The sequence below is a fragment of the Mytilus californianus genome, unplaced genomic scaffold (assembly GCF_021869535.1).
Source record: "Mytilus californianus isolate M0D057914Y unplaced genomic scaffold, xbMytCali1.0.p SCAF_7, whole genome shotgun sequence".
Classification (NCBI taxonomy): domain Eukaryota; kingdom Metazoa; phylum Mollusca; class Bivalvia; order Mytilida; family Mytilidae; genus Mytilus; species Mytilus californianus.
The window spans coordinates 71,269,353-71,287,425 of NW_026262723.1; the positions used below are offsets into that span (position 1 = coordinate 71,269,353).

At 32.2% G+C, this 18,073-nt stretch overlaps 1 protein-coding gene across 1 annotated transcript in view; it reads right to left on the reverse strand.

Annotated features, from left to right (window-relative positions):
* Nucleotides 1-10,888: 10,888 nt before the first annotated feature.
* Nucleotides 10,889-18,073, reverse strand: part of LOC127710118 (uncharacterized) — a 61,658-nt gene continuing 54,473 nt past the window's right edge. The window contains exon 8 of the mRNA XM_052215862.1: nucleotides 10,889-14,503. Within this exon, the coding sequence (XP_052071822.1) occupies nucleotides 11,295-14,503 (3,209 nt within the window). The 3' untranslated portion in view covers nucleotides 10,889-11,294. The remainder of the gene's footprint in view (nucleotides 14,504-18,073) is intronic.

Consider the following 18,073-nt stretch of genomic DNA (forward strand, 5'->3'; position numbering starts at 1 on the left):
GCGCTAGAAATTAACAATTAAGGGGAGCTAACTCCATAATTTGTTATCATTCTTCCAAAAACTTATCTAGAGATTTCTCGAATTACCAGACACGCAGAAACGAAAGATCTACCATTTCTAAACCAGAATGAGTGTAACTTCAAAATACGAAGGTTAGGTCGATGGGTTTTTTTCGGCCATGTTTTGTTTTTTTTTCAAAATTGTCAGACTCGTACAAAGACTGGTACTTTAAAAGTCCACCTTGTGAAATATCACCTATAAATGTGTGTTACGCTTAACTCTGTCTGGTTTTCAATTCCATATAAAATCATAAAACAAGAAAGCGAACTTTCTTAACCTGGAGTATGATAAGGTTATACAGTTTACTGAAAGAGCAAGTGATTCGTCTACTGTAATTTTCCCCAATAATGTGGATTTACGATGTTGTCAGCTCTTCCGAGTTACAGTGACAAGTTTAGTTATCTTGGTAAAATTAATTTCCATGAAACCATTCAAATATAAAGATTTTTAAAATGAATTTTGCAATGATGTTGTTTTATTTTAATGGAATTAATATTTCCGATTGCCCCTTTGGTATCATTCCCTCTTTCTGTTGTTCTGGTATTGACACAGTATAGACAGACGCTCAGTTAATTTCAACAGAACATCTGAACATGAACATTGATATGATCTTACCCGATGTTTAGGTTTTATGGAAACAAATAACAATTTTGAAATTTTGAACAGCATGAACAGATATTATCTAAAAAAACTTAATTACAATACATACCAATGAGAACAAAAATGTCCATGACAACATTTTGAATAAATACACTTCAATTAAAAAGAAGTAATTGACAAGTGTTTTGCAGAAGCAAAATTTGTAATATTCTTAACAAGGAAGATAAAATTAAAGTTCTTTTTTTCAACAAATGTCTAAAAATAAAGCAGAGTAAACGCTAATAAATCAAAAGGTCGAGTGCATGTTAATCTAAAACATAAAATATGAAAACAAAAAAATACATTATCATGATTATCAAACGACCTTTGCATAGAAATGCATGTCAGTATGCTTCCAACTTTTACTTACACCTAGAAATCGACAGAAAAGGACCGTTTAAAACTAAAATTTACTACAAGACATATCACTTCAATTTCCCAAATTTAATTTTCCATTTTTTTGTAGCATTAATTATTCCAGCAGCAACTGGATATTGAGTGTTACCCTCTTACTATTTCGTCTTCCATTTTTTTTCACTTTATACATAAACTCGTCGTATATACCAGGATTAAATATTTATACACCAGACATGCAAGTAGTCTACAGAAGACCCACTAGTGACACTCGAATCAAAAAGTTAAAAAGGCGAAAGAAAATAAAAAGTTGATGAGCATTGGGGACCCAAAATACCGAAAATACAGCGGAGTAAATCTATTAAAGGGGTAGAAAATCCTTGGTATTTCAAAAATTCTAGGTTTTGTAAACAGTCAGTTTATAATCAATCAATGATAATTCATGTCAACACAGTGCTGACTACTGGGATGGTAATATGTATTAGTGTCTGTCCTTTCATTGCAATTTGTTTTGTTCTTTTGTGTAAACGAATAACTCTATCGTATATTGTAATTTATTGACAATACACACAACAACGCTTCCATATTTCTGCCTTTTAAAAAGGTAAATTTTACATTAATACTTTTGTTTCAACACTTTAAAAATATTTTAATTCTCTTAATGTAATTTGGAATGCAAAGTTATAAAATAATTATAAGATGCCTCATGACAACTTTAAATTTCACTTTATGTTTTGAGTATGGACAGTAAACCATTCAATATGAATTTCGTTTTTATAAAAAAAAACAAAAACAATTTTATACTTGGATAAGGATCTAGTTTACTTTGCTATACTTACAATTGGTGTTAAGATGTCCACGGCAATCTTATAAATAAATCAATTATAAGGATATCCCGAATATAGAGTAAATCAAAAGAGGAACTATGTCACCTTTCCAGAGCACATAGATTCGTACTCGGGCTTTGGGGTGGTTCGTATTAATCAATATTTGAAAAGTGAACGATTAAAAAATATCGGAATTGATGCAACTATATATCTACTTCATCTGAACTGTGGTGGATAATTGTCTCATTGACAATCTACCACATCGCCTTGTTTTTAGATACGGAAGTGGTACAAACTAAAAGGTAAACAAACAGCAAATAAAGAAAAACTTAAACTTTGGGCAAATTCGAGTGCTACGAATGGATATAATTACCATGTTTCGAATGCGTTGCTCGTCTTATATTTCAGTTATTAAAGCATGTTATAAATCAGATGCATATACAATATGATGTAGATGCAGTCGATTGCAATATAAAAAGGAGATGTGGTATGATTAAAAAACGTCTTACTAGTATATTAAACAATTAGTAATTTAAAGAGGGGATCTAGAGAGGTGAAAGATACAAAAGAGATATGCAAAATCATAATTCGAAAACAAACAGACAAAGCCATGTAAAAAAAACCAACAAAAAAACAAAGAAAAGACAAACAGTACATTAAACACAACAAAGCCCCATCATAACTGGGGTGATCTCAGGTGTACGGAAGGGTGAGAAGATTCTGCTCCACATATGGCACCCGTCATTTTGCTCATGTTAGTACAAACCTGGCGGTAAGTTTTATTATGTAGGTCACAATCGAGGTAAAGAGGACATGATTGTAGTTACGACAATTGGAACACAATTCTTCGTCAGTATACAATTAAAATGAGCATTAACAGGTATAAGTTGACAATAAATGACAAATGAGGGAAAAGAAACAAGTATATAAATGTCTATGCAGTTTAAACCTTCAGACTTTATTCGTTGGTGAAAGGCTTTCTGAAAAAATCATATTACTGTTACTAAGTTTGAATATAATAGTTAATTTACATTTAAAGTTGTTTGTAGGTTAAGTGGTAACGTAAAAATGCATACTCATAAAATATCCTAGCTACCGTAAGCGTCATATAATAAAATTTTTCATGCATTAGTAATGAAAATATTTTTATGAAAATTTGTTACCCTTCATAATTAAATGTGGCTATGCAAGAAACGTTCACACTGCTATCGAGCCAATTACAATTAATTTTTTTTTATCCATTTCTTCAAAGTTAAAAAAAAAGAGGCGGAAGATACCAAAGGGACAGTCAAACTCGAAATTGAAAACGAACTGACGATGCCATGTCAAAAAAAAAAGACTAAAAGACAAACAACAGTTTACCAAACACAACATAGAAAATTAAAGACTGAGCAATAAGAACTCAAAAACAAAAGCAGCATTCACAACTGGAAAAAAGATGAAGTAGAATACCAAAAAAAGTTTTAATTGACCGTAACCTTTTACTTTAAAAAAACTTGAAAATAAAACAGCTAATCTTCAGATTCGAATGTGTAAAAAAACTAGAAAGTTAACAAAAGTGTTTGGTCCTTACAAAAGCTTTTTGTATTAGTATAAAAAAAGTCAAACTTATATATTTTCAACTTACAAAAGAATATTGGCATATATGACTACCAATTTATGGAAAGAATATTTACACAAAAGCATTGAGTAAGACGGTTAATTCATCACGTCTTGAATAAACAAAGCAGAAGGGTCTTCTATAGTCATTTCTATTTCCTTGAAAACTGCAATTGATAAGATATAATGATTTCGCTATTTTCTAGTTTTTTTAAAAGCTTATTCAGATCTTCATTGTAAGCTAAACGACAGCAATCCTTTATTAACTCATCAAACTTACCAGTCTAACAATGTTGTACGTCAGACGCGCGTGTCGTCTACAAAAGACTCGTCAGCCACGCTTGAATCAACACAGTTGAAAAGCAAACTCACAATTTGACAAAATCTAATAGATATCATGTAAGAAACGAAAGCCTGGAATATCTAACCAACTCTGGGATAAATTCCAATATGCAGGTACTGCTGAGTTTGGAACAACGGAATGGATTCCCCCAAGGGTAATATTGAAATAATTTCTGAATTTCAGAAACTTCATTTCAAGCTCTTACAACAATTCTCTATTGGTGACAACTTAATAGGACTCGCAAGCTCTATAATATATCACGTGTACAGTAACTATTAAGACAGTAAGGAAACATGCTGGTGATTTCTTAGTTCTCAACCAAGCATCACTGACAAATCAGAAATTTAAGTCATGGTTATGCATCATCAGTATCAATTTTTCGAAGTATATATTTCCCAGTTGATACAATATTTAAGGGCTTGTATTCCCTAGCATGATTTTCTTGATAGAGGGTTGCTGCTCACAAAGAAGCTAAAAACCAAGAGTTCCTTCGTAAATTTTACAAACCACGAGTTGGTTGGCTGTTATGGAATATCTGTTTCACAGATGACGACGGATATGTTCCAATCGTCGTAACTACAATCTCGTCCCCTTTTCCGCGAATGTGACATACCAAATTAGACTTATCGCCGGATTTTTACTTGCATGAGCAACTCGACGGGTGTCACATGTGAAGCAGGGTCTTTTTTCTTTATATCGTATGTGCAGCAAGAATTTAAACTTTATAACAACTTAGTTTCAATTGTTTACGGTTATTGAAGTGAAAACCTGCCTAGTTTTGTAAATATGAACAAAAATGAATTTTCTAAATGTTCGTCCCGACAGATGCCTTTGATATGTGATATGAATTACTCGTTTTATTTCCTATCTGGTTTCGTAATAATAATTCACCTTATCAATGCATATAACGTGTTCAGAAACTAGAGGTATGTTATATCTTTCATATTGTATAAATGGAATAAAAAGAATTCAAAGGTTTCATTTAATAACAATATGACAGATTTGTTCTCATGTAGATAAAACAAAAGTACAGGTAAATAAGTATAAAGTCAATATGGGTATTTCCCAACGTATTCTGATTAATTTCTATTATTATATACTGGAAAATCACTGAAAAATGTTAAAAGTCAACTAATACTTTGTGCATTCATATTATTTACGACATAGAAAAAGAATAAAATGATTTGTTGAGAAAGCACAAATGAAAATCTATTAAACAAAATCATACGCAAATGTATCACAAAAAATGCAACAACGATCAAGCGCTCACATTGATTTAAAGGCCATGTGGATTAAACGTCAATAAACAGAAGCTCACAACGACACACACACACCATAATATATCTACATAAGTCAACATTTTATCTTCTACAATGGAAAGGGCAAACAAAGCACATTGTCTTGCTCTTAATTGTCGCTAAACTGAAGTCGTTGTGAATAAATACAAAGTAAAATAACCAAAATACCGAACTCCAAGGGAAATTCAAAACGGAAAGTCCTTTATAAAACGGCAACATCAAAGCTCAAACACATCCAACAAATGGAAACAACTGTCACACTCCAGAGACGGCAAAATATCTGACACCTATATCGTCATGAAGGCAGTTTCCACAAATGACAACAATATTTGAACATAGGACACCTATACATTCTGGTAGGAAACCACTATTGTGATTAGTCAATCTTTCCACCTTTTACTATCGACCAGTGAGAATCAAAATCGCATATTCAAAATAAATCAGATAAGGCATTTCATTTAATGACATTACAAAAGATGGATGAACCAAACACAAAAACATTTGACAACGCTATACATTATAAAGAAAGCATGCTAAATGTTATTAAGATCATGCTTTAAGTAATTAATATGTCCACTAAGATATCATACATTATAACTACACACACTCTATTATCGGACATTTTTATTTCAAAAAAATGTCATATTTCAAAACCCGAATAAAGGATAATGATAATCCACATATGGATACAAATACAGCTATCTTTAAAGAATTGAAAAAAAAAAATTATGTTGACTCACAGGATGTGTTTCTCGATTAACCGTCGTCATATACATTCTAAAACAAATCTTTAAATCTGTGACATCATTGACAACAAAAGGCTTATAGGAAACAGCTAAACAACCGTCAAAAACTCATATTAATTTAAAAATTACGACAAATGGACGGTAGATGTTTTGATTTTGAATAAATTTCCTACAAATGGAATCATATCTCCATCCGAAGTTTTTATAATTGTATCAAAATTAAATTAACAGATTTATCAATTAAAAACATTGCAACCCTTTGAAATAATTTATTTTTTTCAATAATACAAATATTCAGTTTATCAAAACGGACATGCAAATACAACATTATTTAATTAAAAAACCCGGAAATTTCTTATCAACAACATATATTTTTTTAAAGAAAAATCTAGGGATTTCAAATAGGAGATTCACCTATTTTAAAAGAATTCAATCAGTACTATTTCAGATAATAAAAGGGATAAATACATTATCTTTTTCGATTTATATTAAAAGTTTAACGAGCCAAAGTTGTATGCAAAATTTTACCAAAATCTGTGACATAGCTTATCTACTGTAACTTGACCTTAAAATAAAACTTCTGACGTTCTATTTACGCGGATGACCCCAAGATATGATGTCTGGCGAATAAATCATACAGATTTCCATCTCTATGTAGACATCTCGAGGGTCAAACATTTCAGTCACATTTAAGACGTTAACATACTAGAATTTAATATTTAATTAATTGGCTAGGTTATGTGGGTAGTGGGTCGTAAGTGACAACAGAAAAAAAAAGTTTGTTTTGCACTGTCTGAAAAAGACACAATACTAGATAATACACTCAATGTATGTTTGAATTTCGATCAGACGTGATGTGTATAAAACAGTCATCCTTCCCCAATACGAGACAAGAAAAAGTAAACAAACAATGAGAAACTGTTTATAAGTATGCTTCCATTTTAGTCACACAGGTATAGGAGAGACAAAACACACTTTTATAGTAGTGGTATTATCATGGCAATTACGAATATTTCATTTTTCTTTTTGATTTGGGTTCTTATGTGTATTATATATGTTATGAAATGGGAGAGTAGGGCATGACACTCACATGTCAAAATATATGGGACACTTAAATAGTCTTGTGATGATAATTAAGAATATTTGCTATAGGGTTATACTATTGGCAGTTTTAAAATGGTAATGGAAGGAATCAATGAATCAATTCATGAAACAAAATCAGTACGCCTACTTTAAAAATTATAAGTTAAGACACAGATCTTTAATTGCCTTTCCTCATCTCATTCAAAGTAAATTGGGTCTTCAAGATACAATCCTCTCACTGCAGATTTAAGACAAAGAAATCTAACAAATACATAATGCTCCCTGCAGATGCGTGTAATATTCGCTGATGGGTGTCAGTCGTCCAAACATATCAAATGTCCCTCCTTTCAAAAGTTTATACATCCGGCGAATTATTCTAAAAGATTATCAGAGTTTTTTGTTTTCGTTCCATTTATCTTATCGACCCTGCAACAGCTCTGTTTATTTGCATTAACTAAAACAAAGTCCCCTGACAAATACATGAATATGAATAACAATTTTGAAAACAAAAAAAATTACTTCTAAAGTAATAGATATAATTTGTTTAAAACACCAAAATGATATTGTATGAGGCTTTCGCTGCACAAAAGGTTTCTAGTAACATATTTGTCTTAGTAAATGTAGCACGAGTGTAAATAGAGTCGACAGGTGTTTGTTTACATCTTTTTATCAATGTTTTTGTGCATCTCTGGCTTTCAAATGTTTGAACTTGAGCGTTCATGATGAAGGTAAATCCAGAAACGCACTTTGGACGCACAAATTTTATAGGATTATTTAAATTTATTAACAATGATCATTGCCACTGCTATTGGACTGTTAGTCCTCGAGGGTGTCATCAGCTCATAAGTCAGTTCTTTGGAACTGGAATGATTCGTAACATACTTGTTTTTAAACCTTCTCGTTAGGAGGATAACATATAACTAAGAAACAAATATTCCAACTCCCTCCGATAAAATTGACTTATGCCGAATTTGGCCATTCCTTTAAGCTCCCTCTTATTCATATTGCTCCTAACATTTCTTCATCTCTGGCTTTCAAATGTTTCGGTTTGAGCGTTTTTTTTATAAAATAAAATCTAAAAATGTGCTTTGGACACACGAAAATTTAAAATGTATTATTTTTCAAGGCGTTTACACTTTGTACAGTTTGTCAGAAATAAATACACATGAAGATCTGTACGGTGTTCTTAAGTTAAACTTGGAAATCTTTTTGAAAATTGCTGTGTAATAAAATATATTGAGAGATATTGGACTCACCTATATTGATTTAATTTTTTAAATAGGCTTTTATGTGTCTATTTTTCGACTCTCCTTTAAAAAAGAAGTGAAAGATAAAAAAGTGACACTTAAACTTATAAGTCGAAAATAAACATAACTAAAAACAAAAACAGACAAACAACAGTACACAAAACACAACATAGAAAACTAAGGACTGAGCACAACGAACCCCACCAAAAACTGATGTAGATCTCAGGTGCTCCGGAATAGTAAGCAGATCCTGCTCCACATATGGCATCCGTCGTGTTGCTCAAGTTAGTACAAACCCGGGGATAAGTCTAACTCGGAATGTCACATTCGGGCAAAAGGGCACGGGATTGTTGTTACTACAATTGGAACATATTCGTTGTCATCTGTGAAAAAGATATACCATAAACATCAACCAACTCGTGATTGCGTCCATAAAATTCACGACTTTGACCTCTTGGTTTAATAGCTTCCTTGTGACCTGAAATATCGTATCACCTGGGAGATATACACTCTGTGTGCAGGCATTGTCAATTTCTAGATGTAAGTCAAGATATGAGACAGACTTAAATGTATCTGCTGTATCCTTTATCTCAAGTTCGATTGGATAGAGGCGTTCCATATAGTCACCAAATTGAGAGAAAATCATCTGTATAGCGGAAAGTGAAGTTTAAGAATACTGCTAACTTCTTTTCTTTCTTTCTAAGAAGTTCATGTATGAAGTCAGCCTCTTATGAATACAGGAACAAGTCGGTAAGAAGAGGATCACAGTTGGTTCAAATCGGAATGTGACAAGACAGCTGTCAGACTATTTAAAATTCAATGTGAAATAATACGATTGTACTGTAATACATGTACACTACGAAACTAAAGAACCACAAATAATCTTCTTCAAACGGATAGATATTGAAACACTTTAAATATATAAATTTCTTATTAACTGTTTTCAATAAATGTTTTAATACCAGAATCGTCCCAGAAATTTGATGTAAAACTATTACAAACGCTTTAGTCGTTTTTCGTTGTTTTGCCATGGAATCGTCAGATCGTTTTCGACTTGAGTTTGAAAATCTCTTTGCTATCATCCTTCACTTGTTTTGAACTACTAGTTTATGATTATAGATACTATGTACATAAAATTATGCATACGGTTAATATCACTAATTGCAAAAACACGCAAGTGTTATTAGTCTATTAACATTTAATAATCCATGAAAAAGGATCATACGGTTTAACGATTATTAAATAAAGGCAACTTTACAGTAGTATACCGCTGTTCAAAAGTCATAAATCGATTGAGAGAAAACAAATCCGGGTTACAAACTAGTAGTATACCGCTGTTCAAAAGTCATAAATCGATTGAGAGAAAACAAATCCGGGTTACAAACTAAAACCGAGGGAAACACATCAACTATATGAGGAAAACAAAGAAACAACAGGAACACTGAAGTGCAACAAAAACAAACGCCAACATACGTAGAAACGAACTATTAGATTTCAACTGCCATATTCCTGACTTGGTACATTTTAAGAAAAAAGTGGTGGGTTGAACATGGTTTCACGGCTAGAAAAACCTCCCGCTTATATGGCAATATTAAAAAAATATCGCTAAAATGACAACACTACGTGACAGAAATACAGCACAAACACTCATCACAGAGAAACGCACAAACAAATAATATAATAGTCGACACAACATGCAAACCGCAGAACATAAACGAACATCTTCCATCAACGACAGACAAGCACAGGATATCACAAACAGTGACGCACTTACGTAACGAATATGTAATCTTGAACTTCATACAATTACTTTCACAATATCAGTCCAAACAATTATCATGACTATGACGGTATTGAAAGGCTATTTTATAATTAATTGGTCTACAAACGATAAGACATAACACATTATCCAACAGAAATCATAACAGAAACATAAAAAAAAAATACATTAATGTTGGATGTATAAAATACCGAGACACGTCGTATAGCAATGCAAATTCACTAGGTATAACAGTCATATTCGGGAATAGGTCACGTTCGGTAACAATTAAACTCATTGATGTTATCTGTAAAGTCAAAAGTTGGTAGATTTTTGCGCTTCAAAATTTATAAATTTTCAGAGCGATTTATACGTCCGTCAATAATATGCCATTACTGATAATCCCAGAGTAAACCGAGTGTACAATCTTTCACTTAGTAATTTCACCAATGAAGACATAGCAGATCGCACTGATACAAAAATCTCACAAATTTTCAACGTATGCATCATCGGTATAATCTGTTAGTATATCGATATTGGGATGATTCCTCCATGTAAGAGAACGCACTATCAAGTTCACTTCGTACAAGTATATATATATATATATATATATATATATATATATATATATATATACTAGAATATGGCTTTATAAAATAACTCTTTTGCATTGGTTGTCCGAGTTGAATTATTGGTGGCAGAAAGTATATACACAGGGGTAAAGCAGAAATTTTTACTCAGTTTATCTTATTTTTTGTTGATGTTCGCTATAACCGTTAATTGGATGCCAACATTTAATATTTCTTTCGTACTCGTCTTATAATATCGAATTTGAAATGATATTTACACAATGCTTTAAAATATAAACATATTTTTCCCCATTTCAATCCTCATTAAAAAATTAAGAATTACACAATTAGTATAAAACAAAACTAAGATAACTTATTTGCTTTAATGTATATTTTTACAAGAAAGTAAATTTATAACGATCAAAACGGGTTATTGCTTTTTCAATTCGTTCCCCTAAATCTCGCTGTATCAGTTCACTAGTCTGTCTGCCGGAAGGCTTCACCTGAATCCGGGAACCGCTTAATTCTATAGTTTGTTTTGTCCAATCTAACAATGTTCAGCTTATTGGCGTTCAACACTTTTAGCACTTTTGTGTTTCATAATCAATGAATACTTTTAAAATTCGTTTAGCCGTCACCACTTCTCTGCTGAGCTTACATTTATTACACCGGGTCTTTTTCATTATTACTGCTCTTTCTTCTTATTTGACACGTATTTGATCTTATCTTTAAAATGTGCTCCAGTAATCCAACTCTTTTTTAAATAAAATTTATTTTTCAGGCCATTCACAAATGTCCGCTCCCTTGTCACAAAGTAATTCAGATATTTTCTTATGGTCGTTTATCGTTGCTATATGTAAAGGTGTTTGTTCATCACAGTTAGCTTGATCAATATCGCCACCATTCTCTAATAATAGTTTTACTGTTTCGTAATGCCCTTCTTTACATGCTGCACAAAGAGGTGTCCATCCAGTAAAATTTAGCATATTAACAAAAGATCCAGCATCGATGAGCTTTTGAACAATTTTATGGTAACCACCTTTAGAAGCTACAAACAGAGGCGTTTCAGCATTGACTTCAACCTTATTTACATTTGCATGTTTTTCTATTAATTTTTCAACAATATCAGAATGTCCACCAAAACATGCAAAATGCAGTGGTGTGTTTCTCATACTATTAATGCAGTTTAAATTAACCTGTTCTTCTAGAATAAGCATAACTATTTCGGTGTGTCCATTTTTGCATGCGTTATGAAGGGGGTAATTTCCTTTCGCATCAGATGTGTTTATAGTCGCTCCCTTGTGTAATAAAAATTTATAAGTAGAACTGTATCCACCAAAGCAGGCAACGTGCATAGGAGTCTCTCCATTTCCGTTAGCTATATTAAAATCAGCTCCACTGTTAACTAATAAAATAACAGTGTCTATATGTCCTTCACTGCAAGCAGCAATCAAAGGGGTACACCCGGAGGTATTGCACTGATTAACATTCGCTCCGTTCTCTAACAACAGTTCCACTACTTCTTTATGACCGGATGAGGCGGCCGCATATAAAGCACTCCATCCATAAATTGTTCCTTCATTAACATCCGTTTTATTGGTCAGTAGTGTTTTAGCAATTGTATAGTATCCATTTGTACATGCCATGTAAAATGGTGATTCTTTATTGTTATTTAAAAGTTTGATGTCAACTTTACTTTTTATTAAGATCTGGACTATTTTTTCATATCGCCCGGCGCATACAATATGTAAAGGAGTATCACCATTCCAGTTACTTTTATTAATGTCAGCCCCCCTTTCTACTAGAAATTTTGATATTTCATAATGTCCCTTACGACATGCACCAAACAATGCAGTTTCGCCCGAATGTGAAGCTACGTTTAAAACTGCTCCGTTTTCTACTAAAATTAACACAACTTGCAAGTTTCCTGCAATGGATGCCTCGTACAAAGGTGTAAATCCACAACCGTAAGATGCATTTATATCTGCGCCTTCACATACTAATAAATCGACTAATTTCTCATTATTACTTTTAACTGCAGCATGAAGAGGTGTCTGACCGTCACCCTTTGGACTGTTTATCTCCGACTTTTTTACTATCAGCAACTTTGCAATTTCATAATCTCCTATATTACAAGCAGCATGCAAAGGTGTATAGTTATTTTCAGAATTATTTACTTGGGCCCCGTTTTCTAACAGTAATTGCACGATTTTCTTGAATCCTCTCTGACATGACGCAAATAATGGCGACCCTTCATTCTCAAATGTTTTATTCACCAATGCTCTCTTATTAACGAGGGTTCTAACTATCGATTCAAATCCACCACAACACGCAGCAAACAAAGGAGTATTTCCAGACTTAGTGCTTTTATTCACATTTGCGCCATGCAACACTAGCATTGTGACTGTACTTTCATCCCCACTGTTACATGCAGCAAACAAAGGTGATGCTCCCGATTTTACAGTTTTGTTTATATCCGCTCCTTTTTCAATTAATAATTCAATTACATTTTTAAATCCTCCAAAACAAGCTACATATAAGGGTATTTCCCCGCATTTATCTGGTTGATTTAAGTGGGCGCCATGTTTTAACAACAAAACAACAGTAGAATAATTTCCAGAGCCACATGCAGCTGTCATTGGAGACAAACGTGTATCTTTAACATTAATTTCGGCTCCATCGGAAATAAAAAACTGAACTATTGCATCATAACCGTATGAACATGCTATAATAAAGGCATTGTTACTGTTTTCATCTTTTTTATTTATAATTTGTTTTAATGATGATTTCTTACTTATAGTTTTTAAAATATATAAATAGTGTTCCCTGCAAACTTTGTACTTCATTTGTACGATATTTAAAGCCTTCTGAAGTCCATGCTGTATATCTTTTTGAAATCTTTGAAAATATTCCATTTCATATTGACTATCAACTACAACGGTATTCCTGGTGCGACATGGGTGTAAGGTGTTAAAAGATTGTAATTGAGTTCGCTCACATAAGACCTCAATATTTGAATACTTTATTACAAAAGAAGTCATCTTGTTACCAAAATAGCAACAAAGAAAGTCAAACATTTTGTCATGTATAACTTTATACATTTTACCTATTTTGATGAAGTAAGTGCCTACACAGAAATTTAGTTTTTTCCTTATTAAAGATAACGGTGTGCAGCGATCAATGTTAAAATTTTCAAAAACATTCTTAAGTTTCTTCCTTTCATCTTCATTTGTTTCATTGAATAATGATTCATTGATGGTACCATTAAAAATTACAAACATGAACAGTAGGCAGTACTTATGAGGATCGACGACTTTTAACTCATCCCATTCAGAACTAAAAATATTAAATGGCTCATTTAGGAACTCATGAACGGTAAATTGTTCGTACTTTGAGAATAAAAAACACAGTAAAGGGGAAAAAGTGTCACTTCCCAGAATGTCTTCTAATTTCTCACAGTATTCAGTCTTCAAATATTTCCCAGCTATGGCTAATTTTTCTTTCAGAGAAAGTTTATATTTAGTAGAAAGATCAAAGCTACAAGATAGAAATGGCATTAAAGATCGTTGTACCTTTTCCTCATTAAATATTTCTAAGCGACATGATGCTAGTATTTTAATGTTGTTTTTTCCTAGCATCATCTTTAATTTATTCCTATTATTAATCCAGTTTTCAATATCAACTTCGCTTGCTGCATATTTACCGCAAATATCATCAGTGACGAAAATAAGAAACTCATATTCTTTGTAATGACTTATTATTTCCTGTGGACTATGGCATGGAATTACTGTCCATCCTTCTTTTTGGCAAATTTGTAAAGCAATATGGTGTATGATTGCTGATTTTCCCATGCCCGATGCTCCGATCACAATAGCAAAATGTTCCTTTTCTAAATATTTTAATAAATCGTTAATGATAGCAGTTTTAACGAACTTTCTATCATGTTCTTGCCACGTATTCACTTCAAGCTGGTGTGCATCTGCAGTAAATAGAATATTAATTAGTTTCTTTGATGATTTTTATTGATAGAACTTTAATATGTTAATTCTGTATCAAAGGAAAAGATGTATTTGACAGCATTGTAACCACATATCACGGATTTTGTTTTTATAGATTTGTTCTAATGGATAAAAAATGACACCATTGACTATTTACTTTGTTTGGACTTAATCGCATGATAATGGTTAAACTGAAACATCGAAATGGGAAATCAACATACGATATGTATCTTACGAAAGCCGAGAAGGATCATTCATAATTCAGAATTCAGAATTCAAAATTCAAAATTCAGAACTCGCAAATCAAGAAAGATAATCCTGTTGTATTACAGTTGAAATCCAAACACAACAAATATTATCTTAATCTTATCACTTGATCTTATATATACCGTAGATTAATAATATAATTGTGCACAGACAAACAATAAAAATGAAAAATTTCTTGTTATCACTTATACTCCGGGAGAGGGTAACTTCATCCTTATTCGAATGTTTCATGTTTTTCTTCAGTTCATAACTTGAGAATTATCATAATATAAAAATAAGAAGATGTGGTATGATTGCCATAGAGACAGCTCTTAACAAGAGTCCAAATGACATAGAAATTAGCAGCTATAGGTCACTGCACGGCCTTCAACAATGAGTAAAACCCATACCGCATAGTCAGCTATAAAAGGCCCAGAAATGACAGATGTAAACCAATTCGAACGAGAAAACTACGGCCTAATTTATATACAAAATAATGAACGAAAAACAAATATGATACCCAGCAACAACCGACAACCACTGAATAACAAAATTAGGATGTGCTATCCCGTTAAAAATAAGTTTTCCACAGGTACAACCAAACTTCGAAACTAAATCTTTATATCTATGGAAGAATTTAGAAAAGGTTTTAAGTAATTTGTGGTAACGAAATCCCTGACTTAACAATTTACAGGTATTACATAGATTACATTCATTGAAATGCAAAACGTCACAACAGATATGGGCATAGCGAACGAGTTGTGATATATAAACACCGTAAGATGGTGCGAAAGGAACATCGCCGTTCAAAGAGGTCCCTTTTGTCGTAAATTTAAGTGTAGAGTTTCCCGTGTAAAACTGAAATGTTTACATTTTCCCCGTAGAATATACTTAGTCACTCAGTGATGTATCAGTAAATAATTGGACTATTCTCGAGCGATAGAATAGTAACTTGCAATGCACAATTACAGTACATGTATACCATATATTAATCGAAAAATTGGGCGCCAGCATTTAACGCTTAAAAATTACCTCATGCTTAACTGATCTGAACATTTATGAAGGTAAAAGGTCAGACGCAGATCCAGGCTTTGGTGTCAAATTAGGGGTGGGATGGGGGTGACGTTCATTGGCATTAGGAATTAGAGGACTTTATTGTTTACCTAAAATTGACTGTAAATTTACCTTTATTATTTCTTTTTAAGGGGGGGGGGGGGGTGCCAGCTTGAATCATGCTGGTAAACAAACGGGGCTTTTCACATATTTCACTTAAAAACAGAATGTTTTCAGATATTATGAAGCTTAAATCTGGTACCTATTCCAAATTTCATATATTAAAATTGTTTACATTGATATAGAATGCAGGTGAACCTTTTTGTGGCAAATTGTGCACCATCTTCATTTATACAACACAAAAATATATTGCGTCCTCTTTTCGGTGTAGTGAATGAGAATTATTGTCAGTTAGGTGTAAAATTAGAGAATAGGCAGGCGAAGAATGAGACCGTAGCGATGTTTTTTTTATTCACACAGGGAACAAATTGAGAATTTTATACTGTAAGAAATTAAGCATTTCGCATTGTGTCCGAAAAGACAAATTTTCTTTCATTGTACCGGACGTGCTTACATAATTTTGACATACTATATTTGATTGTGTTATAAAATTTCAACTTTGTTTCTTAATGATTATTTATTAATTTATTTATGTTATTTATTTAACCCGAAATCGCCTTTGTAAAGGGCGAAAATGTTTTGCAATGTTCCTGGATATCAATTTTACCCAGTGCTTCCGGATGTTTTTATTGCATCTTAACACTGTCAGTGAGAAATCTAGTGTCAAAAACCATGCCTATCATATTGGAGTCACATTCGCTTGGGGAATGCCCCTTTTTTTATTTTTTTTATTAAATTTAAGTAAAATTTCTTAATTTTTTTAGTACTTTTACTTATTTCCCCAACATATGCTTGCTATCATCGTTTGATTTAACAATAAGAGTATTGTATGACCGATGCCCCTGTATTCCAATTTTAAACAAATTACAAAAATGAAATTTAGAAGAAGGGTCCAATCCTCTAAGCGCCTGTGATTGGAGATCTTGCAGATTCTTAAAATGTAATTATTTTTACAATTTGAAACATTATTAATTTTCATGAAAACATTCTCAAATACATGTGTCTTACTAATATATCACAATCTGTTCTGGTTATTTTAAATAGTTGACATAGTTTTCATTTTATCAGCCTTATGCGTGAAACAGATTATAACGACATTCACCTTCAGTAAAGGAGGGGCGAAAGATACCAGAGGGACAATCAATGGTTGTGGTAATCTGGGTGACTGTTTAAAAACAGGAGAAAGATTTACAACTTTCGTGTGTTCAACGTTACCTTTATATTTTATAAAGGTAAACTATTGTAAATAAAATACAATGTCATAATCAAGAATTTTGAAACGCACTTGGTTATTGTTATATAGGTGCATTCATGTTTATTTGAAATTTAATTGTGTGGTAGCTCTTTTCTTCGCCTCTTAGGTGTTTGTGGGTGCGAGTGTCCAGAGGTGAGAAATACAAACTTTATTACAATATATTATTGCTGCTTTTTATGCATTTTTTCTTATATATCATATATTTAGGATATTAAATAACTGAATAATAGCCAACGATAAATCTTACGGGGCGATGGATCATATGATTATGATACAGTACACTACAAAATATAATATATAACAAGTCTAAAAGGGTACAACATCACCAAAAAATAATTATAAAAAGAACAAATGTTAAATATTTCGGATAACAGATATCCTTCATCAGTATGATATATTTAGGATATATATATATATATATATATATATATATATAGATAACAATTCTAGTATATCATATCGATGCACCAACATCTTATTGGCGAGCTACTGATCTGCATTCTCAAATAAATTTGGGTCAATAACCTAATGGCTTGTCGAGCTCAACTGTAGAACGCATATGTTTACAGTGTTTATTGTTTGCATCTATTTTTAGTAAAGTTTGTACTTGTGGCAGCTTTATGAAACTATTATATATGAATTTTGTGCTTTGTTTTGACTTTTCTATAATATTCATCGATTCTGGGCGATCTCAAGACTTCATTCGATTTTATAAAATTATATATTTACATTCAATAACAAATATTCAATTGGACAAAGCACATATGATAAATATGACATTGCGTAATTCAAATGTACAACACACATGACAAATAATGTATATATATCTCTTCTGAATGTATAAATTGAATTACATAAGTTAATGACAAATTAATGT